The 22,500-nt window shown below is 42.2% G+C and overlaps 1 protein-coding gene across 1 annotated transcript in view; it reads right to left on the reverse strand.

Annotated features, from left to right (window-relative positions):
* The window catches only part of rbfox3a (RNA binding fox-1 homolog 3a), a gene marked incomplete at its 3' end in the record, with an annotated part of 301,849 nt that overhangs the window by 44,825 nt on the left and 234,524 nt on the right, over positions 1 to 22,500 (reverse strand). The window contains exons 4-5 of the mRNA XM_083932783.1: positions 17,504 to 17,557; positions 2,252 to 2,344 (exon numbers count right to left, since the gene is read on the reverse strand). Coding sequence (XP_083788909.1) covers positions 2,252 to 2,344; positions 17,504 to 17,557 — 147 coding nt within the window. The remainder of the gene's footprint in view (positions 1 to 2,251; positions 2,345 to 17,503; positions 17,558 to 22,500) is intronic.

The raw sequence follows: 22,500 nt of genomic DNA on the forward strand, positions 1-22,500 counted from the left end.
GTGAACAGCAGTGCATAGAGTACTGCACTCTGGCGCGTCACTTCTCAGAGGCAGCTGAGTCCTCAACATATCGGTTCTGCTGCCTTCAGGTGCTGTAGGGATTTTATGAACTAAAGGGGAAGCTTTTCATATATTTTATGTTTTTATTTTAACAGCTTTGTGTCTCGCCAAAGTGTTTTCATGTTGCTGTCGTGTTTTCTGAAACGTTGTGTTTTTTTAAATGCTTTCTTTTTTAGGTGCTCTACTCGAAATACTGAAGAAAAGGTTGTTTGTACATGGTTCTGACTGACTGTTCGCTTCACTCACATGCACTCACATGCACTCACCTGCACTCACATGCACTCACATGCATGCAGCGGGACTGGATGTCAAAATAAAGACCAGATGAACTTCATTCTCTGCTCAGGACACCATTTCTAAACTATATCTTTACATAGCAGAAATTTGGATGAATATCGATTACAGTGCCTTTGTTTGGGAAATTTCATGTTTTGATCCTCAAGGCCACCATAAAAAAGTCATTATGTCAGTATTTAGTATTTTCTCCTGTAATAATATATCAGCTCATAGTGACAGAAGCATCAATATATTTTAATGGTCCTTTATGGGCACTCCGAGCGCTTGGTTAAGGTTAAGAAAGACAGTGGTCTGGCTTACACATGAAAAAAGTCAAAAGTGACGTGAGGAATCAGATGTTACATGTTAACTTTTTTAACTTTTAACTGTTACCTTACTTAACATGTAACCAAAACCAGAATCTCTCTCTGACCTGAAATCAAAGTGTTTTCGTTTTTGTCTAATCCAAACCACATACAGTACATAGATCTGGTGTCAAAGCCTTGTGTTTATGTTTCTTCAAAAATGTTAACAGGACAACATTAATTGTACTACTAGTAGTAGAGGTAGTAGTAGTAGTATATTAACATAATTTATGAGGGACAGAGTTTCTGCGAGTGGGTTTACTGAATGTGAATAGCTGTCAAGGTAAAATAAATCTTGTGATACAGTAAAAAGAAAATATTAGAAGTGAAATTCTGCCGTAAAATCATCCAAGGGTCTTTTTTGGCAAATACACTCATCAACAACAAGCCACTGAGAATTTTTTTTTCATGTAACAACTATTAACAGAGAAATGCAGGAGAGTAGCTAACAGCCGAATGCGGCTAACACTGATTGGCTTGGGGCAGTACGGTCAAGGCACTCAAACGTCTTTTTTAACCACTAATACTGCTGAAGATAACAGCAAACCTCTGCAGTAGCATGAGAAGAGTCCCTACACAGAAAACAAAGCAGCAACAACGTAGTTAGTGAACCCGGAGTTTATTAAAAGAGTGTTTTAAAGACTTACCTACTGGCCCCTGTACCAGCTCCTCTCATAGTAAAGTCCATTCAAGTGGATTACCAAAGTCAATCCCAAAGGAAGGAGCCCATTGGTGCTTTGTTTTCTGTGTAGGGACTCTTCTCATGCTACTGCAAAGGTTTGGTGATATTTTGAGCAGTATTAGTGGTTGAAAAAGACGTTTGAATGCCTTCACTGTACTGTCCCGAGCTAATCCGGCTGTTAGCGACTCTCCGGGATTTCACCATTAATAGTTCATACACGAAAAAAACTGTCTTGATTGCTTATTCGATGAGTGTATTTGCTGATAAAGACCCTGGGGTAATTTTTCTGCCGGAATTTCACTTTAAGAGTTCTCTATTAGATGAAACCGGGTGAATCAAAACAGGTAAAAAAGAGCGAGCACACAGATGGAAAGATGGGGGAGATCCCCCCATGCAAAAGGATAGTAACATTAAAATGGAAAACACAAATGTTTGAAGGCACACTGGCAGATCACTGATCACCATTTGGAAGAAGTTCATTCTATAAGAGGGGAGATTGTAACGCAACTTAAAACCACTATGATCTCATGCACATATAGATACAAAAACACATGATACAATCCATCATGATGAGCAAAGTAGAATTCAACATTTGTGTCAAAAAACACTGCAACACTCGTGCACATGACTGAATTGGTTTGTCTTTCTCTTTGTCACACACACTTACGGATCAGGGTTCAGCATGCAGCGTTCAAGGTGCAGCAGGCAGGAGAAAGGATATGGATAGAGGAAGAGAGGGAAGGGAGGGAGTATAGCAGTAAACGTCAGGCAGGCAGAGACAGAAAGAGAGAGTCGGGGGAGCAGGAGGAGGGGAGTAAAAAAAGAAGAGGGTGGCAAGAGGTAAGGAGAGACAGGAAAAGGGAGGCACCTCTATTTTGCGTCCCTCTACGATTGTACCATTTAGTTTCTCCCGCGCACGGTCAGCATCCGCACTCGTTTCAAATGTTACAAACCCAAAGCCCTGCAGTGGCCAGGAGGTGGGGTTGAAAATCAAGCGAAGCAAAGTAAGGAAGTCCAGAAATGAAAGGATGAAACAAATGGGGAAAAGAAAAGAGAAGGAAAAAGACACAAAGCACATATGACAGAGCTGCAGGTCAGGAGAAGGTCTAGATCTAGAAGCAGAGGCCAGAGAAACATCAGGCTATGTTAGACATACATGACAAATAGAGCTTGAGTTACAGTAAGGAAAGTTGGGAACACAGGACACAGACAAGAGCCCTGATCATACTTAAATCACCACCTCATTGACTGTGTGTGTGTGTGTGTGTGTGTGTGTGTGTGTGTGTGTGTGTGTGTGTGTGTGTGATGGCCGACAGTCGAGCAAAACAAGCAGGTGAATGAAGCCATTATTATTATCAGTGAAGCCGCCATTTTTAACAAGCAAAACTAACGTTAGCTAGCAAAGTGTGTATTTGGGAAGGGACCTCTAGTTTATTGGGAAATTGAGTTCAGTAATTATTATTGCAAATCCCACTTGCAAACGTCTTGATTTCTATGATCAATAATGTGTTTTTACTCCACGTTTTCATGAGATGAAATCAAAGTTCTGAGACCTTTTTCTCTCAAATTTTGTTCACTAATTTAATTAAATCTGTATTACTGAGCACTTCTCCTTTGATGAGATAATCCATCCACCTCACAGGTGTTGCAAATTAAGATGCTGTTTAGACAACATGATCATTGCACAGGTGTCACAAGTTTTGCAATAGGCATGCTGACTGCAGGAATGTCCACAAAAGCTGTTGCCCGTGGATTTATTGTTAATTTCTCTGCCATAAACCATCTTCACCTGCAAGATCATCTGAGAACTGCCACCTGGACAGCTGATGCAACTGGTTTGCATAACCAAAGTATTGATGCACCAACTGTCAGAAGCCGTCTCAGGGAAGCTCATCTGCATGCTCCTCATCCTCACCAGGGTCTTGACCTGACTGCAGTTTGTCGTCGTAACCGACTTGAGTGGGCAAATGCTCACCTTCGATGGTGTCAGGCACTTTGGAGAAGTGTTCACGGATAAGTCACAGTTTTTACTGTACCGGGCAGATGGTAGACAGCGTGTATGCCGTCATGTGGGTGAGCAGTTTGCTGATGTCAACATTGTGAATAGAGTGGCCCATGGTGGCTGTGGGGTAAGGGTATAGGCAGGCATATGTTACTAACAGCAAACACAGGTGCATTTTATTGAGGTAATTTAGAATGCACAGAGATACCGTGAGGAGTTCCTGAGGCACATTGTTGTGGCATTGAAACACTACCATCACCTCTTGTTGCATGATAATGTAGGGCCCGATGTCGCAAGGGCGTTTACACAATCCTTGGAAGCGTAAAACATCCTAGTAGTAGTAGGATGCACTGGATCATTGAAGAGTAGTGGACCAACATTCCACAGGCCATAATCAACAACTTAACCAGCTCTGTGCAAAGAAGATGTGTTGTAGTGTGTAAGGCAAATGGTGGTGACATCAGATACTAATTGGTTTTCTAAATTGGAATTATATCCCACGATTATGGATACTCAAAGACACTTAAGGCCCCTACACATGCTACACAGTAAAAACGCTTTGCCACAGCCATTCCATTTATTTCCTATGGAGGAGGTGGCAGCGCCTAATGTAGCGGCACGCACCGCTCAGATTTGCCTCTCTGCCCAAATTAGTTGAACTTTGACCTAGTTTTTGCTGACCTTTCAAAAGCGCAACCAATGAGATAGAAGCTATGAGTGTAATGTCAATGTTTGCTAGGCAACCAGACAGTGACATCAGGCCGGCTAGAAAGATGGAGGAAAAACTTATAGGCCCTCATGTATCAAACGGACGCACGGGCGAAAAACATGCGTACGACCATTTCCACGCAAACTTCGGCATTTATCAATTTGGACGTGAGCGGGAGCTACGATCAAATCTCACGTCAGGTTTGACGCAAATTTCAGCCTGTGTATTTGCGGTGCAGCACAGAAAAATCTGTCTGAAAATAATGAACAAACCTCAGCTGTCATTAAGCATAAGCAGTCACATATTAAGAACAGATCAGAACGGATTCTTAAAACGAATTAAAAAAATAAAATTTGTGGTTGGAGCAATTGATTGTACTCATGCGCGTCTGAAGGCACCATCCATGAATGATTACGCATTCATCAATCGCCAAAACTACCACTCGATAAATGTAAAGGTGATTTGTGATGCCAAGCTATCGCTTTTAAATGAATGAATGAATGTGTTGGCGCGCGGCTGCAGGTAGGCGCACTGCAGAGCCAAAGTCATCTCCTCGGTTAGTGGCTACCCTCGATAAATTGCATTAAATCAAACAAGGTATCAGATGATTAACATTTTGGTATGGTTCTTCTAGGTGACAAAGGTTATCCTCTAACGGAATACCTAATAACCCCGCTGGCAAACCACACTACAGAGCAGGAGCGCAGGTTCAACAGTGTGCACACATGAACACGGGTCACAGTGGAGCGCTGCTTCAGGTTGACTGCCTCCGTTATTCTTTTCCATACAGAGTTTTTATGGGCCCCTTTTATTTCACTCTTAAGACTGCCAAAAAGCACATCTTTATTTTGCTCCATCTCGGATGTCTGGATGCCGATCTCTGTGTCGGAAAAGTTTCTTTTCATACCAGTGTTTCTTCTCTCCATGTTTGACCTCAGTGGGCGAGGCATTCGAACCGGGAATATTTAAGGGCGTAACATGTTAATGACGGTCGAATTCAGCCGCCGCATTTATCAAGGCCAACTCATTCGTACGCTGAGATTGGTCAGATACGAATGTTTCATAAATCACACGTGTGTCCTGTCGTACGACCAATTCTGTGCTCAGATCTGCCCCCGTTTTCACGCAAGATTGATAAATGAGGGCCATTGTGTGTCTGAGTTTCCCGAACTATTTAACGTTACATTAAAGTCATATTATCATCTGGGAAGAAAACCTAATGCGTAATTATAACAGTTGTTATAATACTAACTTTGATTTAGCGGTTTACTGGGTTTTTGCGTCCAACCTTGCATCGAGCCCAGCACAAAGAGCTGATCATGTGAAGGCCCCTTTGGGCATCATTGACTCTGTTGATGGGCAGCCCTGTCACACAAGGCAGGGTTTGTCAACAGTCATCCCTGTGGGTTAAAAGAGGATTTTACTTTTCCTAAAAGAGAGAATGGAATATTGGCCACTACTTCTTTCATATCAAACTAGTAAATGGAGAAAATGACTAGAAGCATCTATATTATGAGAGAAACAATAGCCTTTTCTAGTAACTACGCTGAAAGCTCCTCTCCCATAAATGTTTGATCACCAACGGATTTGACAATTGGAAGCACTTTCTGTACACCATGTACCATGTACATTTTATTGCTCAAACATGTGCAACCTCCTTGATGACACTGTATTTCTTGGCATTCTATTTTATTTATATTTATTGTTCGTACTTTATTTTTGTACTATGTCAGCATGCAAGCTGCTGAAATCAATTGCCTTTGGTAGGATTAATAAAGTTGTCTGAGTCAGAGTTTACAAAAATGAACAAAGACAGTCCAGAACATAGGATACATGTCATGATAGAAGTTCCATTTGTGTGTAATATTTGTATTTGAAGTGCAGGGCCATTAACACATTATTGATTGATGTGATGAATGATTTGTAAAACTGTTAGTCTTGAGCAGTGGCTATTTAAGTAATAAATGATGATGTGCATTCTAAAGCGAGATGTCTTGGTATCATTCTTATCCCCAAAGCAATTTCAGTCAAACGGAACAGGACTTGGTTATTTGTCTAGAAAGACGTTTCATCACTCATCCAAGAGGCTTCATCAGTTCATGTACGCATCTGACCAGGCTGGGACTGGTCCGAACCAAGTCCAGTTGCTTTTGACTGAAATTGCTTTAGGGATAACGATGACCTGGACAAATGAGAACATTCACAGGGTATCATTCTTAATTTACTATACCACCACCAAGAAGAGAAGAAGAAGGTGGTAGCAATGTCTTCCATTATTGTGAGTGTGGGAAGGAACATAATTCACAGTTATGATATTCCAGTTAGGTAAGAGTCTGTGGTAAGCATAGCCTGACTCTCGCCAGATGAATTTGGTTCCTACTTGCTTCACTCATCCATCTGGGATTGCTCCATAGGAAAGTGATTTCAGGAGGCTGGGCCTTATCAAAAATCCTTGCATATGATTGGATAAACCACTTGTCCGTCATCTTTATTGACATGCTACTTCAACCACTCACATCGAAACCAACCTGTAACGCTGATGAAAGCGACGCAGGGAAAAGCAAAAAAAAAACGGTCAATATGGTTTCCACCAACAAAAGTCTTCAGAGCCGTTCTCTGGAGTTCTTTAATGAAGAAAGATTCTCTAGATTGGGCAACACGGATGAACAGCAGCATCCATGTTGACGTCTGCTTCTTCGAAGCGAGCTGCCATTGTTGTCTCAATCACAGCAGTCTGTTACGTCACATCTATAAAACCCCGCCCAGCGGTCCTGACTGGCTCGACCATCTGAAGTCCCTCTGCAATGGATCGATCCCAGATGGCTGAGTGGAGTCAGCCTAGGGTAAGCAGTGCATTTGTAAGAATACAGTTGGAGCAGTGGGCATCCTTAGCAGAATGTGCCCAGCACACCAAAAATGCTCAAGCCGGCCCTGGGTGTGTCAGTGTATGCGTGTGTGTGTGTGTGTGTGTTTCCTGTAGGATGCAGTTGCTCTACTGGTGTGCAGAGGCCCCTCTGGGGGAGCAGATAAGTGCCATACAATTACAATCTCCATGGCATCAGTCAGCCGTGACTCTCTGAGCCCCAGGATGCAGCTCACTCATGAGACCCTGTGTGTGTCTCAGACTGGGCCTGGAGATGCAGCTCACTCAAACAGCCCATATGTGATAAAACATGCCTCCAAAGCCTTAACTGCAAAGCCTCAAGTATCTGTGTCAATGAGCTGAAAGCAGGCAGAGGAGTCATCTATCATTAATTACTGCCTGTGTGAAGGCTGTTCACAGTGTTGTTAAACTTAAACGGCAGTCTTAATCAGGAATTCTTCATGAACTTGCAAAGAAACATATCACAGTCGTGCAACTGTTTAATACAGACCGTGCTCACCCAAAACAATACTGTATAGTAGGGGTGAAAGATATGGCAAAAATATCATATCATAATTTTTTTTTACAGTAAAATCGCAATCAAGATTTTATCATGATTTTTTACATTGATTTTTAATTACTTTGCAAGTTACTGAACAGTGCAATCAAAGTACAGTATATGTCCCTATGTAAAAATATATAACAGAGCATTTAGGCCAAAGAACCTTTCTGAACAGATTTAAATCAGTGTTCCAAATACAATGGACACTTAACAAAGAGCTCTCTAAAGCTCCCTGTTGCCTCTGCTGGCTGCAGTGTGACTGGACTGGAGTGTTTAGGATGCTGTCTCTTTAGGTGATTGAAAAGGTTTGTTGTTTTACCATCCGGTGTGCGCATCGTGTGTGACTGTGTGTGTGGCAGGTTTGGGCAGAAGGCAGGTCAACTGGTCTTCAAGCTACCTAAGTTCTCTCACACTGCGTCTCTCCTTCGCTCCTTCACTGGCTTCCTGTAGCTGCACGTATCCGCTTCAAGACACTAGTACTTGCTTATCATGCTACTAACGGATCAGTCCCAGCTTACATCCAGGACATGCCAATTGGTTTGCTGCTCCCTCACTGAGAGGAACACAGTGTCACTACACTAAGTCACAACTGTTTGCCGTCCTGGCATCCAAATGGTGGAACGAGCTCCCCATCGACATTCAGAAGGCAGAAAATCTCCACATCTTCCGCCGCAGGCTAAAAACACACCTCTTTCCACTGCACCTTAGCTACGAAGATGAATACATTTTAACACAAGAAAAAGAACTCTATGAACACAAGAAAAAGCACTCTATAGATCGGCTTATTTGAAGCTAACGCTCTGACTTAAAAACTTGCTCTTCTGGTTTGTACCCTGATTGTCAAATGCACTTGCAATTGGAAGTCGCTTTGGACAAAAGCGTCAGCTAAATGAAATGTAATGTAATGTAAAAGGCGGCGTCTGTGAAGTGACGGTGCTGCCTCCTTGTTAAACACATTAGTAGTCCGCCGGTGCACAGGACATATACCTGTTCTGTCAGGGGCATATTTTACAACGTGTTCTACACATTCTGTGAATAAGTGTGGACAAACAGTTGATGCGACACGATTGCCTGACACTCACGTGCTGTTAGGACACGGTAGTTCCATTTTCTTATTCTTCACGCTACTCTCTGACTCAAACAGGATGGGAATGAGAAAACCTCGTCACTGCCTGTAGTTCACTATGATTGGTTGTTCGACGTGTCTTTAGGGCGGTGCATGAGGCGGACTAGCCAATAGTGTGATTTGGCTGAGGAAAAAAAACCTGTGCAGAGCATAGAACAACAGTGGATAGAATATGTCCTACAGACGATACTACGATCTCTGTGCTTTGGCAGATCGTCAACACGTTCTAATCCTTCACCATCTAATATCAGAGTTTGCGCGCCCTAAATCAAATCCATGATCTTTTTCTCAAAGGGCATAGTCATAGGATTAATAAGGCTACAGTAAAACAGAGCATCATGTATGTCATATACAGGTATGTTACTTTGGGAGTCATTGGCATATGAAGACGTGTTGATTTAATGACAATTAGTTCTATAAAGAAAGATTTCTGTTTTTTTACTTGTATAGCGTATTGTCATGTACCTGTACATTATTTGTACATTATATGGGTAACAATAGTTCTGCAATGAGTCCTTCAAACTAAACAACACAATTTTTGGCAGTTTTCAATGCCTTCTAAAAATTCATATTGCTCTTTCCTCATTCGCCACTACAATCTTGAAAGAGATACTGGTAACTATTTCTACAAAGACTACATCTATAGTGCATTATGAGAGGGCTCATAGTGAATTATAATGTATTCAAAATGCTGGACTTATGTCTCTAGCCATGTTTCCATCCACAAATTTAGTCATATCGAATTAAAAATGCCTTATGGGAACAGTCAAATTCATTGAATCTCATGAATATCGACACAAAGTTTGTGCGGTCAATCTCATCAGATTCTCTCTTAATGGGTAAAAGGCTTATGTGATAAACGCTGATGGAATAAATTGTGAATTGGGATTAAGTTTTAGGTCATTATGCCACATATTTTCACTTTCTTTGCAGACATGTTGGGTATCAACAAAGATAGATGCAAGTGGTCAGACGAGGAGACAAGATACTTTTTTGCTCTCATTTCCGAGCGAATGATAACGTCTGTTATAGATAGCAAAAATCTTAGAAATGCAATAATTTGTAATTTGGGGACAAACCTAAAAATAGAATATTTACACAGGGTCTAAGCAGAACATATAGGCTATAACACATTAGCTCAATAATTAACAACTCTGCAGCTAATATGATTGTTATGATGATACATTAATGTGTGAATGAAACATAATATATGAACTGCATAATCAATCAATCTGAGATTGATTAGGTGTGTACTATCCAACAAGGTAAATTTCAGAAGTGGTGAGAAGACTGCCACACCATGCACACTACCGGTAGATCACAAATGTTCCTGATTCCCTGAGTACAACCATCATCTACCACTGCCTGTAGTGTGATTGATAGCCAGCCCTTTATGTTAACAGAATCCCTGTATCCTTTAACCGGGTGCTCTAGTCTACAGCGCCATACACTTGTGGCACAAGGTGCATTCTGGAGTTACGCAGCAAGATCATCATCCACTTCAGGTATGTGTACCTTTGCATTGTCGTCGTTCGGATGGCATCAGTGATGATGAATGCAAAATAGCATGTGACGTCATTATGCAGAGGTTTTTATTCGCTTAAAAGACGTTGGATTGAAACAAACTTTCACCAGCTTTATTCACATGAGTTTTCTTCTGTTTTTTTGCGACACTGTTCATCTGAACACAATACCCAAATTGCCATGAAACAGACCTGGGTTAAATCGGTCCTATCAGTTATTATAATAACATGATCACCAGGTTAATTGCTAAGATGTCAGAACACAATGGCATCAATAAAACTTAGGAAGGTTTAGGGACTTTTAAGCTCTTTTTTAAACATAGGTTGTATTTAGGTAGGAACCAATTATGTTTTTTCTCGGGGGACAGTCAAGTGTTTGTGATTACAATAGTTACTTCATAGAGGCTTGGCATTTGTATCATATATCTATCAATCATATGTTATATCTTATATTCTTTGTTGCTAAGATACACAAATCTTATTTTATCTACAGTACAGTTTTTAATTTGCTCTAGTCTAATACTACAACCACAATACAAATCATTCAGAAACACAAGAAACTGTTTTGGGCCAACACAGCTCCAGTATGGCCACCAGTCATTATTGCCCTATTCAAGTGGCAACTGATAAGAGCAACTGTTAAGGCCAAGGTGGAAGCTTTTCTAACAGATAGATGATGATTTCTAAAGACACACACCTCTAGTTTCACATCAGTAATAGATAATGGTACTCCAGTGTGTGTTCTCTACTTTGGCCGGGCTGGGTGTAAATCGTGATGTGGCTGTGTTATGAATGGTCTACCTACTCTGCCCTGTATCTGGATACACTCAGATCGCACAGACTGACAGTGACTATAATATAATTTGGAAAAAACCCTCAAAAATACTGATGGTGAAATACCAAATCTTATAGCATCATAGCGATGATAAAGTAACATAAATCATGTAAAATATGTTAAGCTCACTATTAAGGTTCTTTTATTAGTTTTTAAGGGCGCACTCACGCTGTCCTTCCGCACCGGGCCAAAAGAGGTTTTTCGGGTAGAGCCTAGTGCGTTTGACCAGTGGGAGTGCAACCGCTCCGCGCATAGCTGCGGCCAGCTGGCCATCCACAGCCCATTTGAGAGAGGTAGGCTTTTGTAGAGCGCATTTGCACATGTACGAGCACGAGCGTGCGCACGTGTACGAGCACGTGTACGAGCACGTGTACGAGCACGAGGCCTACGGCTCTCACGTCATTTTATGTGCGCCTGTTCGACATAGAAAAAAAAAAGACTGACCATGCGCGGACATTTAACAACAACAATGGCGACGAAAGGTTCACGTTGGTGTGATGCGGAGGTGGAGTGTTTACTGCAAATTTGGTCGGATGAAAATATTCAAAAACAGTCGGACAAGACGCACAAAAACTCTGAGGTCTATGGAAAGATTTGTAAACAAAGCGACGCATCGCAATGACGTCAATCAATGTGTGTGACGTGTTACGGCGTGATGACGTATGGACAGGCAAGAAGCATTTTCGCGAGGCCCAGGCAGTGTGAGTACAAACAGGCTGGCCAGCGGGGGGAGAGGGAGGGGGGGACAAGTACCCTAAAGCCCGGGGCGCGGTGCGGAAGGACAGTGTGAATGCGCCCTAAGTTTCCCAACGGCCTTCGGCCTTCTTTTCTGTCTGACCTGAGGTCCTCCGGTACTGGTCTTTTATCTGTTCCCAATGTAAGAATCAAAACCTTTGGTGAAGCCTAATTTTATCATTACAACCCTCGCCTGTGGAACAGCCTGCTGGAGGGCCTCAGGGCCACTGAGTCTGTAGATGCTTTTAACCGCAGGCTGAAGATTCACCTTTTTAATTTAGCTTTTAACTTTGTCCTCTTTTACTCATTTATCATGTGCTGTCATTTTTCATTGTCTTTTAATTTTCTCTTAAAGGTTTTATTATTAATTTACTTATTTATTAATGCTTTGCTCTCACTTATTCATATTGAAATTAATTTATGTGGTTTTTAGGAGGTTTTTCATTTCCTTTAGTACCTATTTTATTTATTGTCTCTTAGTATCCAGCTCCATTGTTCGCCTCATGGGGGCCCTCCATTCCAAGAGCTCGGCCTGGCCTGTCTGCAGGGGTGCCGCCCTGGGGGTTGTCCGGGGCTGGATAGTTGGGGAGTCCTGACCCAGGGCTTTATGGCAGTGGTATGGGTCCATATCTGTCTGGGTCGGGGTAGTCTCTGTGGCGGCGTGTCCTGTAGTCGTGGGCTTGGACGGCTCTCGGTGGGGACGGCCCCCTTAGGATGGTGTTTCCTTACGGGGGTCTATCAGTGCTCAGCCATACAGCCATACTTAATTTTGTGTGTCTGTGTGTTACACGATTGAAGGAGCTGGGATGTCAATGGGGATGTCAATGTTTTATTTTATTTGAATGTAAAGCACATTTGTATATGTATGAAATGTGCTAGAAATAAAGCCGATTTGATTTGATTAGATTAGATTTGTGTGTGTGTGTGTGTGTGTGGTCCAACTCTCGCCTTCGACTGTGGGAGTTTGTGATGCTCATATCGCTTCGACATGGGATGTTGCATAATGTACTTAAAATACCTTTCCAGTAGTGGATGTCTGGTATCCACTCATTGTGCAGTGTTTCCCCTACCATTATATTAGGAAGGCGCCCTGCCCCCCCAACGGCACCCCCCGCCCAACCTTGAAGGACAAATTAATTTAATTTAATTTAATTCAAATTTCAATATAGCTCCAGATCACAACATAAGTAATTTACGGATAGAACAGTTCATGCCTTGTCCTCTTATTAAACAAACTATCTTTATTGCGCAATTAAGTTTATTTGTGCACATAAACTAAAAGTCGCATGCTGCCTGTTTCTACTCAAGCCTTTGAGTTTGCTTTTTTAAACTTGATTAACTTTATTCTCCATTTGTTCATTTTGTTTCTTCACGCTAACATCTGTGAAGTTCTGCCCTCTACATTGAGGTTACTTTTGCTAGTTTTTATCAATGGCGCTTCCCCCGGGACACACTTCCTTTGTTTACTCTGGAGAACAGCTGATCGCCCTAATGCCGGCTGGCATAGCGGCCAGACCAGCTGATATTTCACCCGAACTCTGGAGAAAAACACACTGGGGACGCAGAGGTGGGAAGCAACGTCGGGGCAATAGAGGAGGGTGGAGACGGGACGGGCTTATGGAGATTTAAGCCGCGTCACCCCTCTGTTGTTATGGGCAATGTACGATTCTAGAGAGATCCAGCATGTCATCATCGTTGTTCCTTAAATCCCTCCCACTGCAAACCCAACATCTGCCTGCAACATCATACACACCACCATCTCCAGACTCCAGACTCAACACTTCAGTGCCCTCATCATGATGTAGGGAGACTTTAACCACGTCACCTTGGATATGGTTCTGCCCACCTCCCAACAGTACGTGAGCTGTCCTACCAGAGAGGAGAGGACTCTGGACCTGATGTATCCTAACGTTCTCTCCCCCCTCTGGGCAGGTCAGATCATAACCTGGTTCACCTCAAACCCTGCTATGTGCCTCTGGTGAAGAGGAAGCCTACGGCCACAAGGACAGTGAGGAGGTGGTCTGAGGAGGCTTATGAGACACTGCAGGGCTGCTTTGAAGTGACTCACTGGCCTGCACTTTGTAACCTGCTACACCAACAATAATCCCTGGATCACCAAGGACATTAAGGCCATCCTGAATGAAAAGAAGGAAGCATTCAGAGATGGCTAAAGACAAATATAGGAGAAAGGTGGAGAACAAAGTGAAACAACATGAGGGATGTGTGGAGTGGCATGAGGACCATCACCGGGTTCCAGAAGACTGGTAGCACAGGGTTGGAGGACTGTGTGGACCAGGCCAATGAACTGAACCTATTTTTTAATAGGTTTGATACTGCGGCCCATCCCCAACATGACTCTGCTGCTGGCTGGCTATTCCAGCCCTCCTCCCTGCTCTACATCATGTCCTCCACAACCTGACGAGCTCAGCCCTCTCCCGACAGACATCTCTACAGTGTCCTTCACGCCTGACCTGGTGAGAAGACAGTTGACAAGACTCCACTCTGGCAAAGCTGCAGGCCCCGGTGGCGTATTTCCCAGGGTGCTTAAAGCCTGTGCCCCCCAGCTGTGTGGAGTACTGAGCCTGCACCTCCAGAGTGTCCCTGTACTCTGGAAGACGTCCTGCCTCGTGCCTGTACCAAAGACTGTGCCTGTGCTCAGGACTACAGATTGGTGGGCCTGACATCCCACATCATGAAGACCATGACTGGCCTGGAGCAGCTAAGGCCTATGGTCAGGCCCGGCCTGGGAGTTGAAGAATGCATCACCATCTACTGAACAGAGTCTACAGTCATCTGGACAAGCCTGCGAGCACTGTGAGAGTCATGTTCTTTGACTTCTACAGTGCATTCAACATCATCCGTCCAGCTCTACTGGGTGAGAAGATGGCTGCAATGCAGGTGGAGGCCCCCATCGTGTCCTTGATTATTGATTACCTGATGGGCAGACCACAGAATGTACACCTACAGAATTGTGTGTCTGACAGGGTGGTCAGCAACACTGGGGCCCCACAGGGGAATGTCCTCTCTCCATTTCTCTTCACCCTCTTCACCTCAGACACTGAGTCCTCCCACCTTCAGAAGTTTTATGATGACTCAGCAATAGTTGGCTGCATTGGAAAGGGGGATGAAAGTGAATGCAGGACTGTTGTGGGCAACTTGGAGTGAGCTGAATCATCGGCAGCTCAATGTGACTAAAACAAAAGAGCTCGTAGTGGATCTGAGGAGGGTGAAAACACCTGTGACCCCTGTCTCCATCCAAGGGGTCCCTGGATGGACCCCAGAAAACAACAACAGAAATATAAAACAGTATATATATATATATATATATATATATATATACTGTTTCATATTTCTGTTGTTGTTTGTATAGCTGGAGATTGAAACAAAAACAATTTCCCCCTGGGATTATTAAAGTATTTCTGATTCTGATTCGGACTTCTGCAAGTTACTGCTAATGCAAACATAACATCATACAGCTGCAGGTTCACATTAAAAGCTTTTAACTGGCCAAACGTGAGTTGACTTTTATTTTGAAGCAGACCTGCAGCGTCATTCCAGGTCCATGGTCACGGTCAGTAAGTCAGTGTGTCTTAAGTGTGGGAATTTTACACCGTAAAAGAAGACAGAAAGTTTACAATTTGGAAAAACTTGCAAGGCAGAAATAAGCTGTGGAGGAACAACGCGGAAAAACACACGATACACACTTACCAGCGGTAGCGTGAAGCTAGAGTGTAACGTGAATGAATTAAACTGAACAGAGCCACTGTAAATGTTAGCTGACAAGCTGGCTAGAAATAACATTTGCATTTTAACAGATGTTTGATGTTTTTTTACTGCTTGTTGGCTAACCTGAGGATTGTAAGCATCAAATAACTGTGAATTTAAGTCTAGCTTTGCTTGTTAGGCACTTGCAACATTCAAGTCATGTTTTTGAACACATTTAACTGAGGGTTCAGATTAAAGTTGTACCGTAGAGGTAAGATTTCCATCTATTAAATTATCTTTTAAGTTCCTATCACAGAGTGAGTTAAAACAATGGTGACTAAGCATTTGACCCACTGATGAAAGCACTTGTTGCCTTTTTGCCGAGTATTCCAATATCTGTGTCTGTGGAGACATTCCCTCCCTTGATGTAAATACACCGCCATGTTGGTGAAGCTGCTGTAAGCGATTGTTCTGTCGGCCCAGATCGGTTATGCTGCGTTCACTTGTAATCGGAAATTGTGAACTTCCAGATTCTGAGTCAGTTATGTAGTAAGGAGCAGAAGTGTTATCCGGCTGTAAAGATGGGACCTAACGCTCTTTCAAAATATAATTTCCACCACAGTGACATGTTCCACGTTGTTTAAACAGATCTGAGTTTTTAAAAAACAAAGTAACTGTCATTTTACTAATGAAAGAGATGACTAACTGAAGAAAGAGGTGATCGTAATTGTTCACATGTTTGGCCATTGTTATTGGTTTTGTTTGTTTTGTTGCTTTGGACCCGGAAATCGTATTTTGAAAGGGTGTTACGTCAGACTGAACAGCCGAATAAGAACATGTGTGTGTGTATGGAGGGAAACACATATAATGGATGGACTGGAAGTAGAGAGGTGAATGTGTTTCAATAAAGTAAAATGGAAAAAAATAGCAATAAGTCAACACACATAGTGACTAGGCACGTGACAAGATGGAGGCTCTGAAATAAAAGGCTTGTCTGCAATTACATGTTACTGCCCCAGAGGTCGCTAGAAACAAGGTATCTCAATTCTTATGGATTATGACTTTCACCCACCTTTCCCAGACGGCAGGATAGTAGATGTTTTCATTATCAACTACACATATAGGACACTGGTGAATAGATCTGATTATATTTTGAATATACATTGAATTTAAATAGTGTAAAAGATTGTTTGTTAATAAATATAATTTCTGCTGTGTGTTTGTGTTCATTCAGTTATGAGCAGTGTGTATTTTGTTGGTTGCATTTGGACCACAAACAAATTCTTGTTTAGGGCCACTGAAATCCTAGAGTCCACTCTGGATACAAAACCGGTGAGTTTAAAGTTATAGAAATAAAAGACATAGATTGCTGATACATTTAGGATCGGTAATCTGATATACCGTGTTTTATACTAAACATACATACTAGAGTATGTAACTACATGTCACAGTATTTGTCTGCCTCTATAAACGGGGCACTACTGCTACTAATGTTTTCCCTGTAAACGTGTCAGCTACATATTGAGTAAGTGTATATTAGGTAACATCTAACGTCTACATCAGAACTAGTATGTTTGGTATAAATCTCAACTTAATTAACATACACACAAAATATCCAGAGCAGAAAATGTAAAAAAATGGCTAGAAGGTAAATCACTGTGGTAATTTAGCACTGTATCCGATGATATAAATTACCAAAATAGATAGCGTGGGGTATATTTGCATACAATTTACTCCTACTGCTTGGCACTATAGGCTTGAGAAGCTAAACAAGCAAGACAGCATGTGTTTGCAGACTGTGTGAATCCTTCTGTCAGGGTTAAGATAAGTGGGAGCGATTCATTGTATGTCACAATGCATGCAGGTGTGGAAAAAAAACTGTCTGCAGGCAAGTGTCACTGATTCGAGTTTGTAATTACCATTAGAGAGAAGGAAAAAAGAGCTGTGAAGACAGTGAGAGGAGTGGAGGACTGCAAGAGTAGAGGAGGGCAGGGGACAATCACAGTTGGCTGGAAAATCATATGTGTGTGAGAGTGAATGTGTGGTTACAGTGCACTTACCTTGGAGCCTCGCTCGTTAAAAATAATCTCCACGTCTAAAATCTTGCCAAATTGCTGTGTAAGACAGGAAGGGAGAAGGAGGGCAGGGGATGAAGAGAAAAGAAGGAGGAGGAAATAATTAGAACATGGCCACCTTCACTGTTCTCACTGTTCTTCACTTTTCTCTCAGTCTAAAAGAAAAAAAACACTTAAAAGGTCAAGCAGTCAATGCTCTGAATTAAGAAACTCCTCTTCACCTGACAATGAGATTAATAAAATATCCAATTACTATTAATGCTGTGTTTGCTCTGTCGTGGTAATAAAGTGGGGTTTGTGTGTGTGTGTGTGTGTTTGTGTGTGTTGGGGACTAGGGCTATGCAGTGTTAATAAACATTACGGTGGTTGATGTGGACTCTATAGCAGCACAACGGCTCAACACACACCACTGATCTTAATGATGCCCATCATCTTGCTTTTCCTCTCCCCACTCTCAAAAATAAAGAGAGCAGAGCTGGAGTGGTTTCAGTCGACGTAAAAGCCCTCTCAGTTAAAACAGGAAATGGCTTGTACTTGGGGGAGGAAATGGAAGTGAAGGGAGAGCCCATTAAGGGTTATGCCATACATTTGTTTATCTGCTCACCATGCAGACCATTATAGTAATTACCCTTCAAAGCCCTCTCTCAGTAGTCTATCCATGCATTTGGTGCTTCTGGGAGCTATTCTGATCTAGCTTTTAATGGTCTTGATTTGGCTCCATGCGTCATTTTTATTGGCTTTTTATTGTGGAGTGTGATTTGGTGCTAGTGGCCACCATGCTGATGTTGAATGTTTGGCTGTCATATTTGGTTAAGGGCCTGTCCACACAGAGACGCATTTTCCTGTAACCGCACAACTTTAGTATCGTTTTGGTCGACCATCCACAGCAGCCGGTGTTATCGGAGCCTGAAAACAGGATCTTTTGAAACCGGGTCCCAGAGTGGGAAGATTTGAAAACGCCCCCCATGGTGTTGTCGTCTGGACAGTGAAACCTCATACTTTGTTAAACGATGCCGTCATCGCCCCACCTCGGACCTCTAACCCCGCAGCGTCACATAACAACAACAGTTCTGCTGCGTGAGAGGACAGAGACGAACCCAGAGACTGTTTACTGAACTGTACTCTGAGTCACATGCATGGGAATGAATTAGGCCGAGCACAGATTTCTCTCTTTTCCCTGATGCTCTGAATAAGGAGCTAAACTGCTCTCTAGTCTCTTTTTCTAAATCAAGTTCTAAGAAGGTGTGAAAAGTCTCAATGTAGTGAGAAAGTGGCGCCTGTGAGTGCTTTGGGACGGGGAAGGGGCTCACAGCAGCAAACTCTGCTCGGTGAGGACACTAACTGCAGAGTGCATCAGAGTCCAAAACAGCACAAAAGTCTCCACTAACGGCAGAAACAGTGGACACATTTCTCTTTAGGATGGAGGAGGATTTGGGAAGTCTCAAGATTCTGAGAGAAACTCTCCGGTTTGCTCTTTTCTTGAGTCGAGTCCGTGTGGACGTAAAACGTTTTAAGAATGACTGAGAAAAAAAAGGTTGTTTCGATCGTGTGGACATACCCTAAATAAGTTAAGATCTAGCCATATAACATTAAAACATGGCAAACACTCCAAAAGCTGCTGTGGGGACAGGTTTACTTTTTTAGCTTTACCATGGGTTTGAATGTACAGAAAATAGGAAAAGAGGTTTACGGTATAACAGGCTGATTTATGGGCCTCTTATAACACATGGCTGGGCAGCATGGTGTACCTCTGACACCATAAATGTTACCGTCTAAATACATCCAAGTGTTTTTGTAACTGATTTTAAAATCCCACATTTACAGTAGCCCAACATGGATTCATTGGTTTATAAGTGAGCGACATCATCCGTCAATTTAGAAAACAAACTCAACTTAAATAGACTTACAGCTGACATAGCATAGTTCATTAATTCATCTTAAATAAAATACAAAATACATGAAAAACAATGTATCAACGTTCAAGCTCACTGGAGATCGAAACTGCTATATTATAAAATAATGCAAAAGTGACATAAAAGAATAATTTTACTTTTTAGCAGCAGACTGAAAAGCAGCACTTCACTGTCATCTGACTTAAAGCCTGTTACACCTCTGACCACAGTCAGCATCACTGATGGACCAGGTCAGAAGTCCCATTATGCACAGTTCCATTATGTTTTACAGACATTTTTAGTTTTTTTATGTTGAATTTGGCTGAACTTTCAATTCTTTTCTCACCCTAAAAACAGCCTAAGTAAGCTTAAAAGTTTATCTGGCAGACAATGACCACCAAAAAATGTTTCACCTTTGCTTTTCACATCAACAACCACAGGGTTAGAAAATAGGGAAATCTGACATAAAAATGGGAAACAAAAACAACCTCAAAACAAAAAACAAATAAGCATGTATAAAAATAGCAATAAAAGGAATTCATCCCTGACTATGAGGGACCTAAAAATATGTGCACACACTCAGTCCTGCTTCTGCACTGTGAATAGGAAAACTAAGAAAACATATAAAACTGTATTTAATTTTCAATTTAATTAAGATCATTGTAAAATAGAACTAATTTCAGCTTGGGTATAAATCACTTTCAAAAGCATGGTGAGTAGAAGCTGAGTTTGAGTCTGTGCAGGTAAAGCAACTGGGATGAACTCATGGAGCAGCACTAATCTGGCCAGGCAGTATGGTAATGCTCAGCCTTGTGCTCCCCATAACTAGACCTTGAATCAAGTACTTTATTTCAATAAATAAATAAACATGGTGCAGGCAGCAGAGCAAAGGCAAGGCCACAGCACCAACCCTCTAGATGAAGTATCAGAACTGAACTAGAAAAAGGACTCAAAATGCAGGCTCAGACACCAGGCGGATCAGTTTCAGAGTTTTAATGGGTCCAGCTTGGTACACGGGTAGGCAGTCAGAAGGCAACAGTACAATCCAGGAGCAGGCAAAAAGCAGTGGTCAAAAATAGGCTATGGTCGAGATAACAGGGTTTTACAAGAAATGCATGAACAATGGGATCTCCCCCCACCCATGGACTGGGAAAGGTTTACACATGTAAATGACCATGCTGTAATCTACAGTGTACAAATGCAAATCAGGAGTGTGTGTGTGTGTGTGTTTACAGAGAAGAGACACAAGTAAGGAAATTTAGGGCGCACTCACACTGTCCATTCGTACCGTGCCCAAGCAAGCTTCAGTTTCCTGCAGATTTCGTCAGATGAAATGTTCAAAAACAGTCAGACAAAACTTAATCTCAGAGGGGTGATGACGTATATCATTGTCTGCAGATCATTTCAAGTAATGTGAGAACAAATGGGCCTTGCCATTAATTGCATGTATATAGGTCCTGTTTGTGCATGTGTTTGTATTTCAGGCCTGTGTGTGTGTGTGTAACGTGAATAATATAATTGAGTAAAACAAATGTAATTACCCCTTGCGAGATGAATAAAGGCATTCTTTCTTCTTTCTTTCTTAAGTTAAAGAAGACTACATCCATACTAATGTGATACAACATGTGAGACACTAATGTGATACATCACATCTATTTGTGACTGTGGCACTGGCTCTAGGACCTGTAAAAGTCTTTTTATGTAAGTAACTTTAATCTGAAACATTTTCTCTTTTGTTTTTTTGTGGTGTTGTTCTTTTATATTTAAACCTGTTGCCTCTCTTTTTCCAGGAGCATTTAAGACTTATTATAAGACACTCCAGAACAGCTACAGATAGAGTCAGCCAGAACTTGTGGCCCAAGCAGAAGCTGAAAGGTTCAAGCCCAGAGCCGACAGAGAAGAAAGAGGGTAAGATTTTTAAGGATAACACTCAGCTGCACAGCCAGCACAGCACGTAGCATGGTCTGATAATAGTTTTAATACTGAGTGTGACATTATACATAACTAACTGGTTAATCACACGCACACACACACACACACACACACACACACACACACACACACACACACACACACACACACACACACACACACACACACACACACACACACACACACACACACCGCTGGGTGGATTGTATGGCCTCCACCCTTCAGGAGCCAGGAGGTGTCTGAACTGTGTTTAGTTTTGCAGGAGAGACTGGTCATAAGTACCAAGCAACCCACCAAAGAAAGCTGCATATTGGGCCACCCTCAGCTAGACCAGCTCCAACATCATATGACCCTGAAGCAGCCAAGAGACACCGTGGAAAGTGTTTTTTTTTTATATTTTATTTAATAAAGCCTTACTATTTTCAATATATTCCTTCCTATGTGTATTTTATTCTCAGTTTGACAGTTGTAGTTCACAATAGTAAATAATAATAATAATTAGTAGTAGTAGTATTCTTATTAATTTTATTAGTAGTACACTATCTGTGGTTGTTGTCTGTGGGAGACCAATCAAGACAGACAATTGTGACATGGAAATGCTAATTAGAGCCAGTCATGCCTAGCAGAGTGTCCGCCGCAATAAGAAACAGGAACGTGATCATGAGTAAGACTTGACAGTACCTCCATGGGACCCTAGCAGGGCTGGACTGGCCATCGGCCCATAGGGCAATGCCCGGTGGGCTGATGCACATCTTTGGGCCGGCCCAGGACTGTCATAATTTAAAAAAGAAAAAGTATATAGTTTTTAATCGACCGCAACGGTATCTGAGACGTGAAATTGGTTGATTTTCTTGAAGGACATTGGGCTAGTCCAATGAAATCTCTCAGCTCTCGTTGGCCCGCCCCTCCTTTCCCTCTTGATCATTTGTCCTGACCAGAGGTGGAGGGACTGTGTTGGCTTTATTTGAGATGGACGGAAAAAAACAAAAACGGAAGGGGGGAGCAGAAAAGCTCAGGGAAAAAAAAAAAAAAAAACTACTAAAAGAGGACGCAGCAAAATGTGCCAATATCACAGACATGTTTGCTGCTACCACAAGCTCGGCGGTTGGTGTCGGGTCGCATGCAGCAGGCCCAGACCCGGCGGCAAGTGCACAGGTG

This window comes from Echiichthys vipera (assembly GCF_963691815.1).
Source record: "Echiichthys vipera genome assembly, chromosome: 18".
NCBI lineage: Eukaryota > Metazoa > Chordata > Actinopteri > Perciformes > Trachinidae > Echiichthys > Echiichthys vipera.